Here is a 20,046-nt window from a genome sequence, read left to right on the forward strand (position 1 = left end):
CAGGAAAGGCACCCTAACACTGTCTGAGAAAGGGGAGGAAGAAATTTACGGAATGGAGGACACACAGCCGAGTCCTGAAGGTTAAACAGCAGTGTTCCAGACGAACGAAAGAAAGAAAGAACACTTCAGACAGAGGAAAAACAGCTGGCAGAGGGCAAAGGGCAGAGGCAGCCTGCAGTACTCAGTAAGTGGAACAGAGGAGATGTGGAGTGGGAGAGCCTGGAAAAGACAGGTGGGAGACCTCGCTTAGGGGCTTTGCATGCCAGAGGCACCCGGCCAGGACTCAGGAGGCTTGCAGCAGCCACCCAGAGATGCCAAGCAGATGCAGGGTGCTTCGGGTTCGTGTTATGCGAGATCTCTTTGACCACAGTTTGAGAAAGAAATCGGAGGCAAGGGAAGCCAGGAATGAGAAGCTTGTCTAGTTCAGCTTTGAGGGGCTGAAAGCCTGGATGAAAGGGGCAGCAAGGGGATGGGGAGGAGAAAGCAGATGTAGGAGGCAGTGCAGAGGCAAGACCAGCAGTGCCTGGCGACAGGCTGGTTGTGACGTGTTCGGGGGCCGTGTCTAGGAAGACTCCTGGGTTTCTGGTTTTAACCAAATCCTCCCCCCCACAAAACGACTGCTCCCCAGCTGTGATGCCATCTGCCAACTTCCAGCCCACAGCCAATTTCATCTCCAAAGCAGAAACCATGAGTAAACAGAAATAACTCCTATCTTATGAGGTAGCAGATCTTAAACCCATAAGGGGCTGACACCCTGAACGGCAGCGATGGGACCAATCGGCTGAGTGAAAGGATTTGAATCATAACGGGTTTCTGTTCATTAACCACCAAAAGCGACCAAGTGTCAAACATAAAATTCCAAGGTGAGTAAATGAAGGCATGATGAAGTGAGAGAACGTTCTCGGGAACTGCGTACCCCAAGCCAACACCAATGCATCAGTGAGTACTCACGGAGTCCCCACATGCCCGCCAGCCGGACCAGAGCCATGACAGGACGTGAGGAAAAGCAGCATCCACTCCTGAGCTTACCTTCCACACTGAGCTGGAGCACAGCTCCTCACACATAGAGAACTAAACCACGAGGCCAAAAAGGCCAAAAGATAAACTCGTCACCTTAACACCAGGAAGTTAAACTGAAAATCACATCTGGTAGCTCCATTTTAATGAGTATCTACTATTCATTCACACTTCTGTTGATTTTAAAGATGGTTGTGTGTTAGTTCTTTATAATTACATTTTTTAAAAGGCGGTCCGTATCACATTACTTGTGCAATTTTAACTAATTTTTGACAAGGGAAAGATACGTATATTTTCCTTTACTCTGGTCCCAAACCCAGATTATTTGGCTGTAGTCATTTGGACTTCAGATCCCGAAGTGTCTTCATAAAGGACTTCATCTACTTTCATGTCATTCTCATCCACTGGGACCTGGAGGCAAATCTGCTCTTTGAAAGCCAAGGCCAGGGTGTAGGGTTTCACTCCTTGTTGCTGCAGACAGCGCTTCAGGTAGGTGTCATAGTAGCCCCTGCCCCTCCCCAGCCGGTTCCCATGTTGGTCGAACCCAAGACCTGGCATGAAGATGAGATCGAGGCCCCCTGTGGAAAGAGGAACACATTTCAAAGGATTAATGGATTCTGACAGATCCCTTTGGGATGAAAGGTTTCTGACATGATTGCTGTAGAAAAATCCAAAAAGTACAGAATTGGACAAGGAAGGAAACAAAAATGACTCAGCAACTCAGGAAGTCCTTCATCCATCTTCCCAGCAGCTCTTTTACGCACTTCTGTACCAAATACTGCATTCCCAGGCCCCATTCGCACCTAGTTAGGGACAGGGACGAGGGACTTTCATTCTACCCTGCAGGTGATCCTACATTCCTGGCAGGTTTGGGAACCAGGATGGTGGCAGCAGAGGAGTGGGAGTGGCAAAGATGAGCTGAAAGGACAGCGCTTCTCAGGGTCAGTGAGCGGAAAGGAGGTCCGCTGGTTAGAGCGCCACGCGGTCCGTGGCCAGCCTCAGTGTTGCTGTGGTAACGACGCAGTGCTCCATGATGCTGAGGCCATGTGGGAAGGTCCTGGGTTCACGTTTGTGTCCTGAGGTCTTCCTGTGCATGCCAGGCACACGCAGGCCCATGGTCCTGGCTGACCAGGACTAGGGAAAGGACCATGGTGTGGAGACCCCATTGAGGGTACCTGTATCCTTCTCTGGTGGAAAAAAAAAATAATGAAAAAAAAAGTATTACGCCGTTCAGACAGCCTCCTCCCTCTTCACTTCCCCCACAGATGAGGTAAAGTCAGCATGTCAGGCTTCCCTCGATTGAGGTGACAACAGGCTCTGACTTACTCGGGGACACTCCAAATGGGATTCCGCTACTGGCCCTCTAGCTGGACCCTTCCCTCCTCAGTAACACAGGGACCAAAGCTGGCCTGGCATCCAGAAGAGGTTACATACTGAAGTTCAGGGCGGAAGACAGGGCAACGGGGCCGGGAACACTGACAAGAGCAATGGACACGTGGGAGTCCCTACAGAAGGCAAGGACAGTCCATTGGTGGAGGGCCTCCATGGATTTTACGAGCCCAGGGAATGTCTATCCAGCCTCTGGCAGGAGCACAGAACTCAGCATAAGCAGGGGAGCCACATCACAACTCCCCCACAGGGGCCTGCCCTGGGCCTTCCTGGCCTCCTGAAGACTTGTCTTGGAGCTGCTAGAACACCTGCGGCTTTGCCGTGGACTAACCACTCATACAGCATTGCTGGCGAGATTCGAGATTCCAGTGAAGCTGGAAACCATGAATTTCCTGGAATAGGTTGTTCAGACGTTCAGACAGCCCGCTAGGCTGGCCTTGCTATCAGCAGCTGTTCCAACTACCTACAGGACCAGCTTCCTCTGGCTCCTGGCACATACCTGTCAAGCCCTGCCTGCCAAAGCCCAGCAGGACTTAGCTCAGGGACTGTTATGACCTTCTTGTCTACTCCAATCCCAACTGTCTCTGTCTCTCTCTCTCTTTCTGGCAAATGCACATGTCCTATAGCAAAAACCTTTCCAAAAACAAACAAAAAATAGAATTACCATATAATCCAGTAATCTCACTTCTGGGAATTGCTTGGAAAGAACAGAAATCAAGGTCTTGAGATATCTGGACTCTCATGTTTGCTGCAGCGTTATTCACGATAACCAAGATGTGGAAACAACTTAAGTGTCCATCGGTAGATGAGTAGATAGAGGAAATCTGGGACAAAGGACAGTGGAAAACTACTCAGCCATAAAAAAGGAGGAAATTTTGTAAGAGGCAGTACATGGATGAACCCTGAGTGAAGAGTCAGTCACTAAACGAGAACTACTGGATAAGGCCTTATAACTTGCATGTGGTGTGTAGGCAGTCACACTCGTAGACATGGAGAGGAGAATGGTGGCTCCCAAAGGCTGCAGAAAGGAGGGATGGAGAGTTGTCCAAATGGTAGAGCGCACAGTCATGCAACTTGGCAAGTTCTAGTGATCTGCTGTATAACACTGTGTTTCTGTTAACAATACTGTGTATTTAAATTTTTAAGGGTAAATCTTGTGGTCTGAATTACTTCTCACGATAAAAAACAAAAGCCAAAGATATCAAATGAGAAGCCATGAGAACAGCCAGGAGGATTTCTACAAGAAAGAGAAGGTAGAATTTTAGAGCATCCACATGTAGGCAGTTGAAGAGAATGAAGGAAGGAAACAGAAGGGAAAGGAGATAATATTCTCAAATCCCTTGGGTTAGAACGAATGTTGCTCTTGGGGCTAGCAGGTAGTGTGGTGGTTATGGTGCTAGACAACCACAGTTCAAGTCTTAGACCTGGTGGCTTGCTTGCTCACTTCCCCTTTCTCTCTCCAGCCAAAATTAAAACGAAAATAAGTAATAATTACAAAGTTAAATAATTTTTTTAACAAACTTTAAGAAAAAGAATTAATCCAGCTCTCTATCCTTGTTCTCCCTGTTCCTTCATGATAGCTCTCACCAAAGGCCACCTTGCACTACAGCTGATGGTATATGTCTCTGTCTGCCCCACCAGACAGCAAATTTCCTTCAGGGCCATAACTTCCTCCAAGTCATCCTTCATGCTTGAATTTTAATAGAATTCTAGACCAAAGAAACCCTGAAAGACGAGTATATTATCTGGAAATGAATCAAGTGTAGCATAACATCTCCTGTTTTAATAACTCCAAAGTATATAGGCTTGGATCAAGGAGGCAAGAAATGACAAAGGTATAACCTTGTAAGATTGCCGGTTCTACAACCGCTCAGCCAGGAAGAGAATGGCTCTTGGAGTCTCAAGTAACGGCAGGCTCTGAAATGGCCCTTTGTGGCCCTGACATCCTGCCTGGGGTGTTGCTGTTGGACCCTCCACCCACAGGACTACTATCAATATGACTGCTCCCTTCAGCCACTGGGTCACTTGCTGCCCCTGTCTCCAGGTCCTTAGGCTAGTCTTCCTGGTCTCCTCCTGCCCCGGCTATCTGGTCAATTAAGTGTTCCTGAAACACACAGTGTAGTCCTTGCTTACATCTATTTATCGTCAACCTTAAAGTTCTTCGTGTGCCTCATCACCATGATTACATGCCTTACCCCAGCCCCAACCCCTCCCTCTGTGTCACCCCCTCACACCCTTGGGGCTCTTCAGATTTTCCTAACACTGAGCTGGATGCTTTCCCTCCCCAAAGGTGAAGGATCAGCAGGGCAAGAAAATCATGCATAGGTTCAACAAGCTTTCCTTACACACGCCGGGCCCCCTAAGAGTCTCACCCTGACACACCACAAGGTCACAGGGCTGAGGGCAAGCAGAGGAAAAGCCCTGAGTCCATGCATGTGTTCTTTACATGCCTCTCGCAATCACCACAGGCTCACTCACAGAGGGCACGGGCCCAGCAACCGTGCAAGCCCACCCATTCTGATTTCACTGAATCATGTGTGCACGTGTACCCCAGGCTCGCACCGAAAATGAGCAGAGAGTGAAAGAGCCCCCAGCTGCTGCAGGGTTGCAATACGGTGTTGAAAGAGCACTCTCTGGAAGTCACACGATTGATTCTGCAGAGTCATGGTTCTCTGGGTGTGTTGGCAGGCTTTGCGAGCTTCCTAATGCAGCCTTGCACTCCCAAACGGCACAGTTAACCTTTGGAAAACTCACCCAGCCCCATGCCCGAGATCTGCTCACAAACATGGTGTCTTTTCTTTTGGTGCTGGCTCCGAAACAGCAACGCCCTCTCAAGGCAGTCTAGTGTGAGGATCGGGGCACGGGCCTGGGGCTATTTCTTAACTGTGTGACCAGGGACAAGCTAGTGCCCTCTCTGTGCTTCACCCTTCTCAGTAAGATGGAGCTGATCATAAAAAATAAGTGGATGATGCTTATAAACTCCTTAGCAGAGTGCTGTTTATGACACTAAGATTTTCTATGCGAGCTTTTCTGTTTTAAGAAACAACAGGCGGGACCAGCAGTTAGTGTAATGGCTATGTCACTGGACTCCCACGTAGTTGACTGCGGTTCGAGTCCCAGACCTGGTGGCTTAAACTCATGCTGGGCACATGTACGTATGTGCCCAGAATCCCGAGAGGAGAATAGAGGAGAAGGGATTGTGGTGTGGCCATCCGCCCTGGGGGGTGATTTCTCACATTCTGGCTCTCTGTCTCTCTCTGTCTGTCTGGCGAGTGCACGCGCCCTATAACAAAAACCTCTCCAAAAAAAGAAAAGAAGAAACAACAGGTATTCTTTTATTAAACCAGCTGGCAGGGAAAGGGAGAGTTTCCCCAGTACTTCAAGTATTTTTTTAGTACTTTTTTAACCAGAACTTGTATGACTTTATCTCAGGACTGCTCTTACTTGTGCTCTCAGCTTCAGGGTGCAGCAGAGCCAAAGAGCAGGGAAGAAACCAGGAGACAATGAAGTCAAAAGCCTCATTTGCCAACCACAAGTTAGCAAAATTCTCCTGTCAAGGGCCAGAGAGTAAATAATTTCAGCTTTGCAGGCCATGGGTCTCTGTTACCATGACTTAACTCTGCTGTGCAGTGTGAAAGCCCAGCACATGATCCAATGGCTATAGCTGTGTTCTGACAGAATCTTACTGAACAGGTGGAGGGCCGGATTTGGCCGGCAGGCTGCAGCTTGATGACTCCTGGTATAGAATGCAAGAAAAGAGTCGCAGGAAGAGAGGGACAGAAACAGTGTCCAAAGTGGCAGAATGGACAAGATCAGCTTAAACAGGAAAATATCTACCGGAGTTGGTAACCCGAGAATCACTGGGACAAGAATCATATAGGTGTGCAGATGGAGAGAGAGACTGAGCTGCTGAATTCTCATTGACTAAAAAAATAAAAAGCATGGTGGTCAAGCCAGTGGCATGATCAGTAGTGTGCTAAACGGCAGTGCTCCGTGGGTTCAGATCCCCAGCCTGGCAACATGAAACACAACTAGGGTTGAGTAGGTGAGATCCTGGCAAGCTGGAGGGCTCTGGGAAGGAGATTTCAACATGAGGCACTTTCGAGGGTGTTCCTCCCTCTTTGTCCCAGAAGAAATGAAAGGATAGACTTAAAAAGAGAGAGAGAGAGAGATGAAGCCAAGGGCCTGCCGTCCCAGGTGGATAATGATTCAACAATACACACAGCTTCTACTGGCAAAAGGTACACGTAAGATTAAGCAAAGGGCTGGAGAAAACAAAGCCAAACACCCTAGAGGCAGCAGGGCACAGCGGCTGGAGTACGGGCCTTGAGTTAGGCTGTCTGGGTCTGAAACCCTGCTAGGAAACATCAGTCAAAACTGCCTCCGCCTCAGATCTAGAGTGGATAAGCATATGGTGATGGAAGGAGTCTCTCTCTAAGCTATCAACACCAAATGTCAACTTAATCAATTGCTGCTTGCCTCCTCCTTAGGCCATGCAGCGGATTGTAGAGACACAAGGCACTTGTATCAAATGTGCTCTTAAAATGTAAAGGAGCTGAAATCCTAAAGTAAAATACAGAACCAATAACTCATGATAGCTCTTGTGGCAGAACTCTCAAAAATCAATACCATATGCTTTGAATTCATTATGGTTGCCTTAGAAAGAACAGATTAAAACACAACCCCCTTGAATCACTCTTTGCAGTAACAGTACAGAACATACAAGGCAATAAACAAAACCATTTATGGGACTGCAGTGATAAAATATATTCAACTTCTGATTACACAGCAAAATTGGGTATGTCCCTGTAAATCCATAAATGCACTTAAGGAATAGTCAACTAAACTACCTAGTGTACCCTTTTTTTAAAAAATGTTTTTGCTATAGGATGCTTGTGCTCACCGGAGAGAAACAGTGAGAGGAAAAGTGAGAACTCACCCTCCAGGAGGATGGTCACGCCCCAATTCCTTCTTCTCCATCTCCTCCTGGAACTCTGGGCATGCACGCACACGTAGCTGGCTTGATTCTCAAGTCAGCAGGTCTGTGACTCGAACCTCAGTTGGCCCTGTAGAAGTCCAGCGCTTTAACTACCACGCCATCTGCTGGCCCCTGACTACTCATTGTTTTTAAATTACATTATAAATGAGCCTTCCCTCTTCCTGCTCTATTCACTCACAAAATATTTTGGCCATTTGGATATCTCCATGTGAACTGAACACACTGGAATAAGGATACAGTTATCACACGATCACTTCTGCATTGTTATCATGAAATCCGTTAACACAGAAACTAACGTTTACGTCAAAATACCGGAGCTTTATTTGTCCTGAGAGCATTGGGGATAAGTGCCCAGTGACATGGATGGAAGCCCTTCTTCTACCCTCCGGCGTGTGATGGGTCATTCTGCTCACCAGTTAAGGAGGTGCTCATAAGATAATCTCTGCGTGCTCTACATTTACAGCTTAAGTGTATTATGAGTTTGGAGTTTTTACTCCAAATACTAGCTGTGTGTTTGCATGAAGGAGGTAGGAGATGACAGGAATTTAAACCCTTCTAGGTAAAGCTGAAAGCAAAGAAGTAAGAAATCTAGAATGTATTTGGCAACTGGCTTGCTGAGCATCTCAATGGAGTCCCCTCCTACCTAACCTAAAGAGCCTAGAAAAATATGAAAGATGAAAGGAAAGAGGTTGAGCAAAGATGGTTCTGAAGACCAGTCACCTGTTGTACCGGCACGCCCTCTGAGGGCATCTCAGGAAGGGTACAGAAGAAGAATGGCAGCCTCTGGAGCAAGAAATTGGGAAACAGGAGGGCCTGGATGAGGATACCCTGCACTTTCATGCTACTCTTTTATACGATTGAAACTTCTTTACCATGTGTGTATAGAGCCAGATTTTTAAGATATCTTTTTAAGGGGCCAGCAGATGGAGTAGCAGTTACATCACTGGACTCCCACATGGCTGACCGTGGTTTGAGTCCACACCCAGTACGTGTGTGTGTGTGTGTGTGTGTGTGTGTGTGTGTCCCCAAGAATCTGGAGAAGAATGGAAAAGGGACTGCAGTATGGCCATCCCTGCTGGAAGGGGTGATTTCTCACTTTCCCGCTCACTGTCTCTCCCTCCCTGCCCCTGCAAGCACACAAGCGCTAAGGCAAAAATATTTTTTAAAAAATTCTTTTAAATATCAGCTTGTTGGCATGTGCAGGATAAGAGCCTGAGAGGTAGTCTAGAAGAGCAGTTGACTATGCAGGTGTCTAGAAAGACTGCCTGGGTCTAAATCCTGTAATTGCCACTATGAGCTAAGAAGCATTAGTCAAGTTATTGAACTCCTTAAAACCCAATGTCTTCCCCCTTAAGGTGGGAAAAATTATACTATCTATTTTACAGAAGGACTTAACTAAATAAAGGAGGTACGTAAAAACTACAGTACGTGCTCAGTAAATGCTAGCTTGCATTATACTGGAGAATATGAAGTATTCTTTTTCTGTTAGCTCTAAAGTTATCTCAAGTCATAACACTAATAGTTAAGTAGACTTCCTATCAGCCCAAGGACCAGCAAGAACCAGCCTCTCTATGGCCTAGCTCTCTACTGCCACCCACTGTCAGAAATGTGCAGGCGAAAGAGCAGGAGCCACCAAACCTATTGTCTGGGACACAGGTATGATAGGAAAGCATTGCTCTGTTATGAATGGCTTTGTCGTTTACAAAGGATCCTTTGAGGAGTACCTGCTTACAGTCCAAGAAAAATGGAGCTGCTCTTTCACAATCCTTTTCAGCACTTTCTGCCGAATGCGAGACACTGCTGGGCACATCACAGGTGTGGCCTCATTTAACCTCCCCAATAGCCCTACGAAGTGACTATTACTAATATCATCTCCTTTTTTTCAAATGGATAACGCCAAAGCTCAGAGACAGGACACAACTTGGTCAAAGTCACAGAGTTAGAAAGTGGAGGAGTTGGGATTTGAACTCAAGTGTTTTCGCTCTAGGGAAACTAGCTCAAGTGCCTCGATCCTTGCCTGGGGAAGTAAGGCAGTCAGGGGAAGTTCTACTGTACTTATTATTATCCTCTTACTCCACCTGTCTCAGTGGTAGAACCAGTCACACTGGGCACGGCACTCACACCAGTCAGCCAGGGCCATGGCAGTGGACAGACGGCACACTCGAACTAGGGAAGTGAGAGAAGTTCAGTAAGAAAGAAAGGAAAAAGCCTGGTTTACTCTTGAAAGCAGTGAAAAACAATTTCTTTGGATAGAGAAATGTAACGGTGCTTTTGGAAACCACTTCTCTTTTCCTCCCTTTCAGAAGATGAGCTCTCAAAGTCCTTACCCTAAATAATCCCAGTGTTGCATGACTCCTCAGCCTTAGGAGTTTATCAGATGGGAGCTTCTCCCTAGGCTTCCACCATGTGTTTTACTGAGACATTAAACAAGCACTTCAAAGTCCTGCCACCTTTCTGGCTCAGGACATTTAGCTAATAAAATTTCACAGTACATTCTGTTTCTTGCACTTGCTCTTCTCCCACACCTAGGAGGCCTCATAGCTTGACTAATAGAGCCTTGTGCCGTTCAGAACTAATTCTATTACTGCAAGCCTAATATGAAATAACCTATTACTTTGAAATAATAGCACTTGGGTTTCATATACTGTCCTTTTCCAATCAGTTACGGCACTTTTTTAATTCCAACTAGCCTTGTTGTCTGTTTCAGTAAGTTTTCTGATAGGTAAGAAGCTTGCTCTTGAAACCCTTAATGCTCCCTAAAACCTGCTAGATCAGCTTGATATTAAAAAGCAAGCAAATAAAGATTCCCAAAGATCTGCCCCTCAGTCGAAAATCAATGGAATCAAATCAATACATAGCCAGTACTAATAGCTCGACAGGAAAGGTCCTGTCTAAAGAACTACAGAGAACACAGAGGTAAAAACTCTCCATGTCCTCTGGGACCTAATAACCTGATCAGTTAAGAATGCACTCAATAAGTTGTATACAGAGCAATCACTAGAGCCAGACCCATAGCTCAATGGTTAAGGGAGCCAGAATCCACGTGACTGACCAGGGTTCTAATCCCAGCCCCAGTGGCTTGAAAAACACACTGAATACATGTGTACATGTGCCCAAATTCCTGACAGGAGAGGAATGGAGGAAAAAGGATCTCAGTCTTATTTTTTTTTTTGGGGGGGGGGGATGTTTGCTATAGGGCACATGCACTCACCAGAAAGACAGAAAGAGACAGAGAAATAGAAAGTGAGAAATCACCCCCCAGGGCGGACGGCCATGCCACAATCCCTTCTCCATTCTCCTCTCAGGATCTTGGGCACACACGCACACAGTCCAGATGTGAGTTTAAGCCACTGGGTCCGGGACTCAAACCGCGGTTGGCTACATGGGCGTTCAGCGACATAGCCATTACGCCAACTGTTGGTCCAAAGGATCTCAGTCTGATCATGGCCCATTAGAGGATAATTTCTGTCCCTCTCTCTCTAATAAGCACATGTGCCCTGACCAAAAAAAAAAAAAAAAAGAGAGAGAGAAAGAGAGAGAGAGCCACAGAGAGCGAAAGATAAAGAAATAAATGTCACAAGGGACAGAGTAACTTAAGTTCCAACATAGAAAAGAAGAAAGCCACATTCCACAGAGAAGGGTTAAGCCCAGGGAAATCTCATACACGAAGTGGCTTATTACGTGAGGAATGAAAGGATGAGTAAGAATTTGAAGAGTCAGGATGAAGAGATAAGGATGGAGTTTCAGGCATAAAAACAGGACAAGCAAAGGCATGGATTTGGGAAAGCGTGGAGTGAGTTCAGGGGCTGGTAACATACTCCTTGGAAGGATTTATGAGTGAAGCAGAGCATGATGGCTGGAGAGATCCATTTAGACTATTTGAGAACCATCTCCAAGGCTAGGGTACCTACCTACTCCTCTCCTCTCCCTTGCTCTCTCAATACGCTTTTTAAAAAATAAAATGAAAAGTGTTTTAAATCTATAGAAAAACATTTTATATTCTATTCAACTTAAAAAGTCTGCCTTTGGGTGACCTTCAAGTCTAAACATAGTAACCTCTTCGGTACTTGCTCAGACGAATGTGCTTCCTAGCCTTCTGTGTGGGTCTCTTTGCTTTTCTAAGTCCTGCCCTTCCCTGTGGCTTAACTTCCAGTTACTGCCTTCACCTCTACATCAACTCACACAAGCTCTGGCCACTCCAAAATCTAGTGACTACTGGGGCTGGACCCGGTGTCACAGATGCCATCACACACACCAGAAGGCCCCCACCTCCTCGCTATCTACTAAATGGCCCACATACCTTTCGATGCACAGATTTTGATAGGGTGGAGTCAGCTGACTGAATGCAGGCTTTTCCTATGAAATGAGTATTTCCCCCACTTTATAACTAGATCTAAAGCTGCCCCTAAGTGGCTTCTTCGGCTGATTTGTGTTTTGGCCATAACGTAGAAGGTAAGACAGAAAATGAAAATAGTAAGGCATTTGAAATTCTGCAGTCAGACTTTGAGACATAGGTGGACCTGGAATATAAGCTTTGCTTACTGTTGAGTCATCAGGAAAGTCATGGCATCTTCTTCTATGCAAAAATGCATCGTGACTTTTCCAATGACCCCACATGATCCACAACTTTTAAGAAATTGAGAAGACTGAAGCTTTTTGGCCTATAACTAACTCATATATTCTGGGCTGCAGCAGAAAAGATTGTAGACATAGACATCTAATTAAACTTGTGCTAAAATTTTGTTAACTGGGGACAGCAGGTGGTGTGGTGGTTAGGGCTGCTAGATTCCCATATGGTCAACGGCAGTTCGAGTCCCAGATCTGGCGGCTTGCTTCCTCACTTTCTCTCTCTTCTTTCCCTCTCTCTCTCACTCTGTCCTTCTCTGGTCAAAATTAAAAGAAAGGAAAGGAAGGAAGGAGAAAGACAAGAAAAGAGAAAGAAAGAGGGAGGGATGGAGGGAGGAAGGAAAGAAAGAAAAGGAAGGAGGAAAGGAAGAAAGAAGAAAGAAAATAATCCTTAAAAAAATTTGTTCACCAATGTAAGTCCTTGAAAAAAAAAAAAAAAGAATGAAGGGGGAAAAGGCTGCCTAAGAATGAAGAAGTCGGGGTAAAAATCTGGGCTCTGAGAGATAAATGGATGAAGACTTGGCTGTTCTCCACACACCTGTCAAAGTAATTGCTCTAGGACACATCTTCAAGAATTTGCTGACCAGATAGCATTAAAATGAAAGCACCCTAAGTTCCCACAGATCACATATTGTTTATTATGACTCACCTCCTGCCTGTGCCTATAACTTTAAACATATCTACACAGCTTTAAAAATATACCTACACAGGCAGACTGAACAGCACATGCTTCCCCTCCTCCACATGTGAGGTTGTCAGTATTTTTTTTTTGCTAACATTCATCATGACTTTCCAGACAACTCAGTATAACTTCCACATTGGACTATACGTTTTCTGTTCTCCGTGATTCTGATGACTATCTTTCTTCAGTCTTTTTGAGAGAGAGAAAATCTTTTAGGAATAAAAATATCTGGGTTTGGCCTCACTTTTTTTTAAGTTTACTTATTATTTTTTGTAAGTTTACTTATCTTTCTGAGAGACAGATGCCACAGGAACTACAAACAGATCACACCTTGATCCACCCCAGTCTCAGCCCGTCTGGATCTTGGGCACGCACATATATGCCTGGCACACTCAGGCAGGTCACAGGACTTGAACATAAGACCCTACCCATGTGGATCCAGTTGTGTTAAATCCGCACCACCACATAGCCTGGCATCAACTCTGTTTAACTGTATAACTGTGGACAAGTCGTTTCTCATCTAGGCCTGTTTCCTCAGGAAACAAGTGAAGGCTCTCCAAAGCCCTTCCAGTTCAAGTCACCCCCAGGGTGCTGATTAAATGACCAAAGGGTTGGTATCAGCAGGAGACTGCTGACCAAACCACCACTTTGTCTAACAAATTTGTGAAACACTGACATCTGCTGGAAGTGGAGAAAACTACTCAATCCATTTAAGAAACAGCCTTTAAAACCTAGTCTTAGGTCATTCTGAAAACATGCTGTCAAGGATGCTTGTTTCTTATGAAATTAAATCTTCTAATATTGGATTACATCAAACCTAAGAAAAATCTGAAGAAGACGTTAAAATTACTTCAGAGACTTCTGGTTCCACTTGGAAGTTTGAGCCTGTGCTGTCCTAAACAACAAAAATAACCAGCTTAAGGTGGGTGCACCTCCATCCAACCAGTTAAGGGTGCTAGACTCCCACAGGGCCAACTGCAGTTCAAGTCCCAGACCTGGCAGCTTGCTTTCTCCATTTCTCTTTCTCTCTCGCTCTCTCTCACTCTGTCCTTCTCTGGTCAAATTAAAATAAATACATGGATAAAGTTAAATAAAATGATTTTTAAAAAATACCTAGCTTGAAAATATAATGGGAAAAAATTCCAATTTCAATAACAAAACAAATACAGATTAGGAATACATTTAAAAAGAAATGTACAGAAACACCATGTATAAAAGCAAAAATATTTACAAAGGGATACAGAAAAGGCCTTGGTTAAATATCATATTCCTGAAAAAGATCATATACTATATAGAAATTCCATTTCCCCCAAATTGTTCTAAACGTTTAGCACAAGTCCAATAAAAATATCAATGGATTTGTGGGAGAAAATAACAAAATTATTTTATAAATTAATCTTAAAAATGAATATCAAAGAATAATTAAAATTTTTCAAAATAATAATAGTGCAAGACTGATCCTACCAGGTATTAAAAAATATTAAAAAGCCACTCTGTAGCTATATTAATCAAAATACTATGGCACTACTGCCAGGATAGGGAGACAAATCAATGGTTAAAAAAATAAAGCACCAAAAACAGGCCAAACATATATAAGAATTTAGTTCATGAAGATAGTGAAATAGGGAAAAGGTAAATTATTTACTAAGTAATAGGGTTGCAACTGGTTTTCATTTACAAAAGTTATATTCCTCCCCTACACATCAACATAAATTCAAAAAAGATTAATATTTTTAATACTAAAAAAAAAAAATAAGTTCGAGCCCTAGGCCAGGCAGCATTAAGAATATGGCGAGCACATGTGCACATGCACCCCAAATCTTGATGGGATGGAGAAACAGAAGAGAGGGGCTTACAGGGTGACCATGCCCCACTGTAGGGTGCGTTTTCCTCTCTCTCTCGAGTGCACCTCCATCCATCCATCAGTCAAATGTTAAAACAGCTGTACTCTCCCCAAAACAAAAGCACGTACAAAATTAAACAGAAAATTTTCCAAAGGATAAATATTGTTTGTAGGATACATGATGGACTAATGTTCAATAGCTTAACGTGTAAAGAATCGAGGCCATGGGAACCAGCAGTTAGCGTAATGGCTATGTCACTGGACTCCCACGTTTGCGTCCCAGACCCGGTGGCTTAAAACTCACGCTGGGCGTGTGTGTGTGCATGCCCAAGATCCTGAGAGGAGAATGGAGGAGAAGGAATGGAGGAGAAGGGATTGCGGCGTGACCATCCCTTCTGGGGGGTGATTTCTCACTTTCTGTCTCTCTGCCTCTCTCTGTCTGTCTGGCGAGCGCACGCGCCCTATAGCAAAAACCTCTCCAAAAAAAAAAAAAGAAGAATTGGGGCCAGTAGGTGATGTGATGATGGTTAAGGTGCTGGACTCCCACTTGGCCTACTGCGGTTTGAGTCCCAGAACTGATGAGGTGATTTGCTTTCTCTCTTCCCCTCTCTCTCTTTCTGGTGAACATACACGTCTTAAAGCAAATGTAAAAATAATAATAAATAAAATTAAATAATTATTTTTAAATGTAAAGAACTATTGCCAAATAGGGGGAAAAAATGAATACCACTATACCAATGTCCCCTCATCTTTTTAAATTTTTAATGGTCAAAATGTATTTTTTCCTGGATATATCAAAATATGTATTATGCTTTTTTAACCTTTCTAATATTTTTAAAGTTTGCTATAGGGTATGTGCACTTGCCAAAAAGATAGAGAAAGAGAGAGAGAGGGAAAGTGAGAAATCACCACAAGGGGAAATGACCACACCATAATCCCTTCTCCTCCATTCTCCTCTTGGGATTTTGGGCACACATGCACACATGCCTGGCACGTCTACTCACTGAGTCTGGAATGTGAACCACAGATTTAGCCATGTGGAATCCAGTGCCTTAACCACCACACCACCTGCTGGCCCATCAGTTTATTCCCTCCTAAACCATTTAAATTATTTACCATAGACATGCAGTTACTTTTGTAGATGAATGAATGAATGAATGAATTGTTCTACCAATCAGCAGTTTTTATTTTTTTGTCTTTTTTTTTTTTTCTTAATTGCCAGAGGGTGTGGGCCAACTGATGATAACAGTAGTTAAGGTGGCCAGAGGGAGACAGAGCATGGAGGGGAGAAAGCATTCCCGCAATGGGACATGGTCATGCTGCCATTTTCTCTTCTCCACTTCTCTATCCTGTTGGGACTTGAGGCATTGCACACACACACACACCAGTATATTTCTCTATCCACTAGGACCAGGACTCGAACCGCAGTTGATCATATGGAATCCTGCTCTCTCAACCACTAGATCATGAGGCCAGGCTGTTTTATTTGTCTTTTACACCGCAACGAAGACTAAGATGAAGTACAGTTCATTGGGATTGGACAAGACAGCAAGGTGTGCATTCATCTCCTTATATTCTAATTTTGTTGGTCAAAGACTGAACCGCCGTCTTAAGGATTTGGCAGCTTGGGCATAATATGCCTCCTTCAACCACCAAAAAACAAACAATATAAGCAGCAGCATCCTTTCCCTCACCATTTTTCATTTTATTTGCTAAATCTACAAAGGGTACATGAGAGAGACAAATCTTACCCAGAGGCAGCTAGTTAAATCTGCTTTTATTTATGGTTTATCACTAACTGAACATGCAGCTAAAAATACCAAGTTAATAACTACTCTTAGAAGGAGAGATTGGAAAAGCTGATGGGAGAGTGGCAAGGCAATTCTTGTATTTCTAATTTCCTACTCTCATCGATCATATCAGCCCTAATGAAAGGCTATCTTGCCCGAAGACACCATTTCTATTCCAGCGTCCCTGTAACATTCTGTCTCGCCCATTTCTACAGCAAAAAAACAGAGGTAGAGTATAAAAAGAGCTACTTTTATGTGTAATCTCTTATAAAAACCTATTTACATAGACTTAAAAATTATTGCTGTTTCCTCCATTTAGCTAACCCTGTCCAAATTTACATCCACAATTTCTCCCTATGCTCACCAATTATAGTAGACAATAATTTCGAAAACATGACCTAGAAAAGCCCATCCAGAAAGAGAAATAAACATTGGTCTGCCCCACGTGTGTTACAACCTCACCATCTATTAATAGCTGCCAGGCTCCGTTGGTAAGCTCAAGGCTCGCCCCATGTCCACGCTCTGACGACTCCTGAATCAGTACCTTCTATATCGTGACCTTCAGATTAAAGCATCTTTTGGAGGCCCCAGAGCTACCTCAAAGGGGATTCAATATCCGCCCTGCAACACCCACCGAACTCTACAGTCCCTCCTGCATTCTCTGCCTCAGCTAAGAGCATCTCACCTAGATGGCAAAGTCAGACGGAGAGTCACCAAGGCTGGGACTCCACTCTGCGTGTGTCCATCTTTGTGAGCAGTGGGGGCGAGAGGGCATTTCTTACTTTGTAAGTCCCATTTGCCAGAATTTAGGCACAAGGCCATTCGTAGCTGCCAAGGAAGGTGGAGTGTCGTCTTACACCTGGAATCTCAGCCTCCTGCATGAAGTCCTGGTTCTGCCACAGAGGAGGAAAGGGAGAGCTTGTTCCGTCTTCTCCATTTCTAAAGTCACTGCCTTCTTCAAGTGGCCGTCATTCCTCACCCGTTCTATTCCACTGCGTTTACTACTCATGCCTCACTCCTGGTCTCTTTGGCCTTCATCTCCCCCAGCCCATCCTTCTTGCCGCTGGCAGAACAACCTTTCAGAAACACAGAACTTGTCAGGCCACTCTTTTGACTAAAGTCTTTCAATGTCTCCTTATCACCTACAGGATAAAGTTCAAACCCACGTGCACGTGTACATGACATAGGATCCCTTCACGATGTGGGCCTGCGGGCTCAGCTCAGCCCACGGCCCTCAACCCAATCACACCGTGCCTTGGGCTGAGTGCGGTAGAGGCCGCTGGCTGCCCATCTGTGCATCGCTCCCCCTGTCCTCCTGCAGAACCAGGACTTATCAGGAGGCCGAGATTCCTCCTGTAGATGACATTTCTCACCTTCCTTGGCAGCTATGTGTGGTCTTGCACCTAAATTCTGGCAAACAGGCCCATAATCTCTAAAGAGCCCACCAGAAGCATCCACATGGGGCATACCTACACTTCTCTGAGATAAGGGATGAGAGAAAATTCATCATAGTTTGAAGTTCAAGAAGTTAAGAAAAGAAGAAAGGGGTTAGAGGGTGCAGGTTTTTTGCTTGTGTGAGCTCCAACAGCATTTGAGAGGCTAATGGTTGAGAACAATCCCCGGGAATGTGGGCAGTCCTCATGGATAAAACAATTTATGTTTTTTTCATGAAAGGCCACCGTTTTGAGTTCAAGGGTTCCTCTTATCCTATGTTTTCCCCCCTGATTATCTCTTACAACTTTCAAATATTAGATTTACCTGAGGGAATTCGTTACTAGCAGAACTGTCCAAGAAATGCTAAATCCTTTGATAACAGATGGTAACTCAAATTCACATGAAGGAATAAAGAGCATTAGAAGTGTAAATACGGGGACCAGCAGATGGTGTAATGGTTACATCGCTGGACTCCCATATAGTCGAATACAGTTCAAATCCTGGACGCAGCAAAAAAAAATTCATGCCAGGCACGTGTGTGTGTGTGTGTGTGTGTGCCTGAAATCTCAAGAGGAGAAGGGATTGAGGCATGGCCATCCCACTTGGAGAGTGATTTCTCACTTTCTATCTCTCTGTTTCTCTCTGTTTCTCTGGTAAGCACACCAGCCATATAGCAAAAATATCTCTTTTAAAAAATGGTAAATATGAAGGTAAATATACAAGATTATATTTTCTTCTCGTGATTCCTTTTCAAACATTATCTATCTATATACTTTTTTTAAGGTTTATTTATTTACTTTGCTATAAGGCTTGTGCACTCACCAGAGACAGAAAAAGTAAGAAATCACTCCTCTCCCCAGGGATGGTCTTGCCACAGTCCCTTCTCCTCCATTCTTCTCTCTAGATTTTAAACACACACAGACATGTGCCCAGCCTCAGTTTCAAGCTGCTGGGTCCAGGACTTGAACCGTGATCAGCCATGTGAGAGTCCAGCACCTTAACCGCTACGTCTCTTGCTGGTCTCAAACATTAGATTTTTAAAGCAATAATTTTAATGCACTATTACTGGACTTATGGTACACACAGATGTCGTTTATATGACAATAACTACAAATAGGGGAGAGGGGGACCAGCAGTTAGTGTAATGGCTATGTTGCTGGACTCCCACGTAGTCGACCGTGGTTCGCATCCCAGACCCGGTGGCTTAAAACTCACACCAGGCACGTGTGCGTGCATGCCCAAGATTCCGAGAGGAGAACGGAGGAGAAGGGATTGTGGCGTGACCACCGCCCCTGGGGGGCGATTTCTCGCTTTCTGTCTCTCTGTCTCTGTCTGTCTGGCGAGCGCACACGCCCTATAGCAAAAACCTCTCCAAAAAAAGAAAAAAAAAATAGGGGAGAGGGATGGACTGCTATAGGAGCAACATTGCTATATTTTACTGGAATTAGGTGAATACACATCTAAAACAGAACATGCTAACTGAAAGTGTCCAGCAAGCATTAAAAGAATTTAATAAATAACTTAAAAATCAACTGAGGAATTACAGTAGTCAGCAAAGATTTACTACTAAAATCTTCCTCTCATATATATATCACACTTTCAGAATTCCACTAAATGACTCGCACTTTCCTACTAATGTAACTCCAGAGAAGCTAAAACCCCTGGAGGGTCTGTCTGCAGCCCGACTCATGTGGCCAAAGTTGTTTTTCTGGGTTTTTTTTTTTTTTTTTTTTTTTTTCAAATTTCTCCATCCCATTAGGATTTGGGGTACACAGTCATACACACACGCCCAGCGTGCTTTTCAAGCCACCAGGGTCAGGTTTTGAACCACACCTGATCATGTGAGATCTGACTGTCAATGTCCTACACTTAACCACTGTGCTACAGGGACAACCTGAGATGACACCCTTCTGAGAAGCAAAGGTCAAAAACAGTGGCTTTCAAATGTTTTAGAATCTACAGTAAGGAAAGCATTGTGATCTATTTCATACGCAGAACATACACACATACATATACACACACAACTAACTACATTTATTCCTATTTCTTTCTTGGTTTTGTTTTTGTTTTTAATTTTTATTTTTTTAAAGCTACCAAAATGAATTTAAAAGCCACTAATAAGCTGTGACGTAAACTCTGAAAACAATTGGTCTAGACAATCTGATAAACTAATTCAGTCCAGGGCTTTTTTTTTTTTTTGAGAGATTTTTGCTATAGGGCATGTGTGCTCGTGGGAAAAATAGAGACAGACAGAAATTGAGACATC

General features: G+C 44.2%; 1 protein-coding gene across 3 annotated transcripts in view; it reads right to left on the minus strand.

The window, feature by feature from the left end:
• Positions 1-1,128: 1,128 nt before the first annotated feature.
• The window catches only part of MTHFS (methenyltetrahydrofolate synthetase), a 31,370-nt gene continuing 12,452 nt past the window's right edge, over positions 1,129-20,046 (minus strand). For all 3 annotated transcript variants that reach the window (XM_006142630.2, XM_006142631.3, XM_006142632.3), the window contains exon 3: positions 1,129-1,595. In XM_006142630.2, the coding sequence (XP_006142692.1) occupies positions 1,339-1,595 (257 nt within the window). In that variant the 3' untranslated portion in view covers positions 1,129-1,338. The remainder of the gene's footprint in view (positions 1,596-20,046) is intronic.

Source organism: Tupaia chinensis, unplaced genomic scaffold, assembly GCF_000334495.1.
Source record: "Tupaia chinensis unplaced genomic scaffold, TupChi_1.0 Scaffold000078_1, whole genome shotgun sequence".
In the NCBI taxonomy this organism is placed as follows: Eukaryota; Metazoa; Chordata; class Mammalia; order Scandentia; family Tupaiidae; genus Tupaia; species Tupaia belangeri.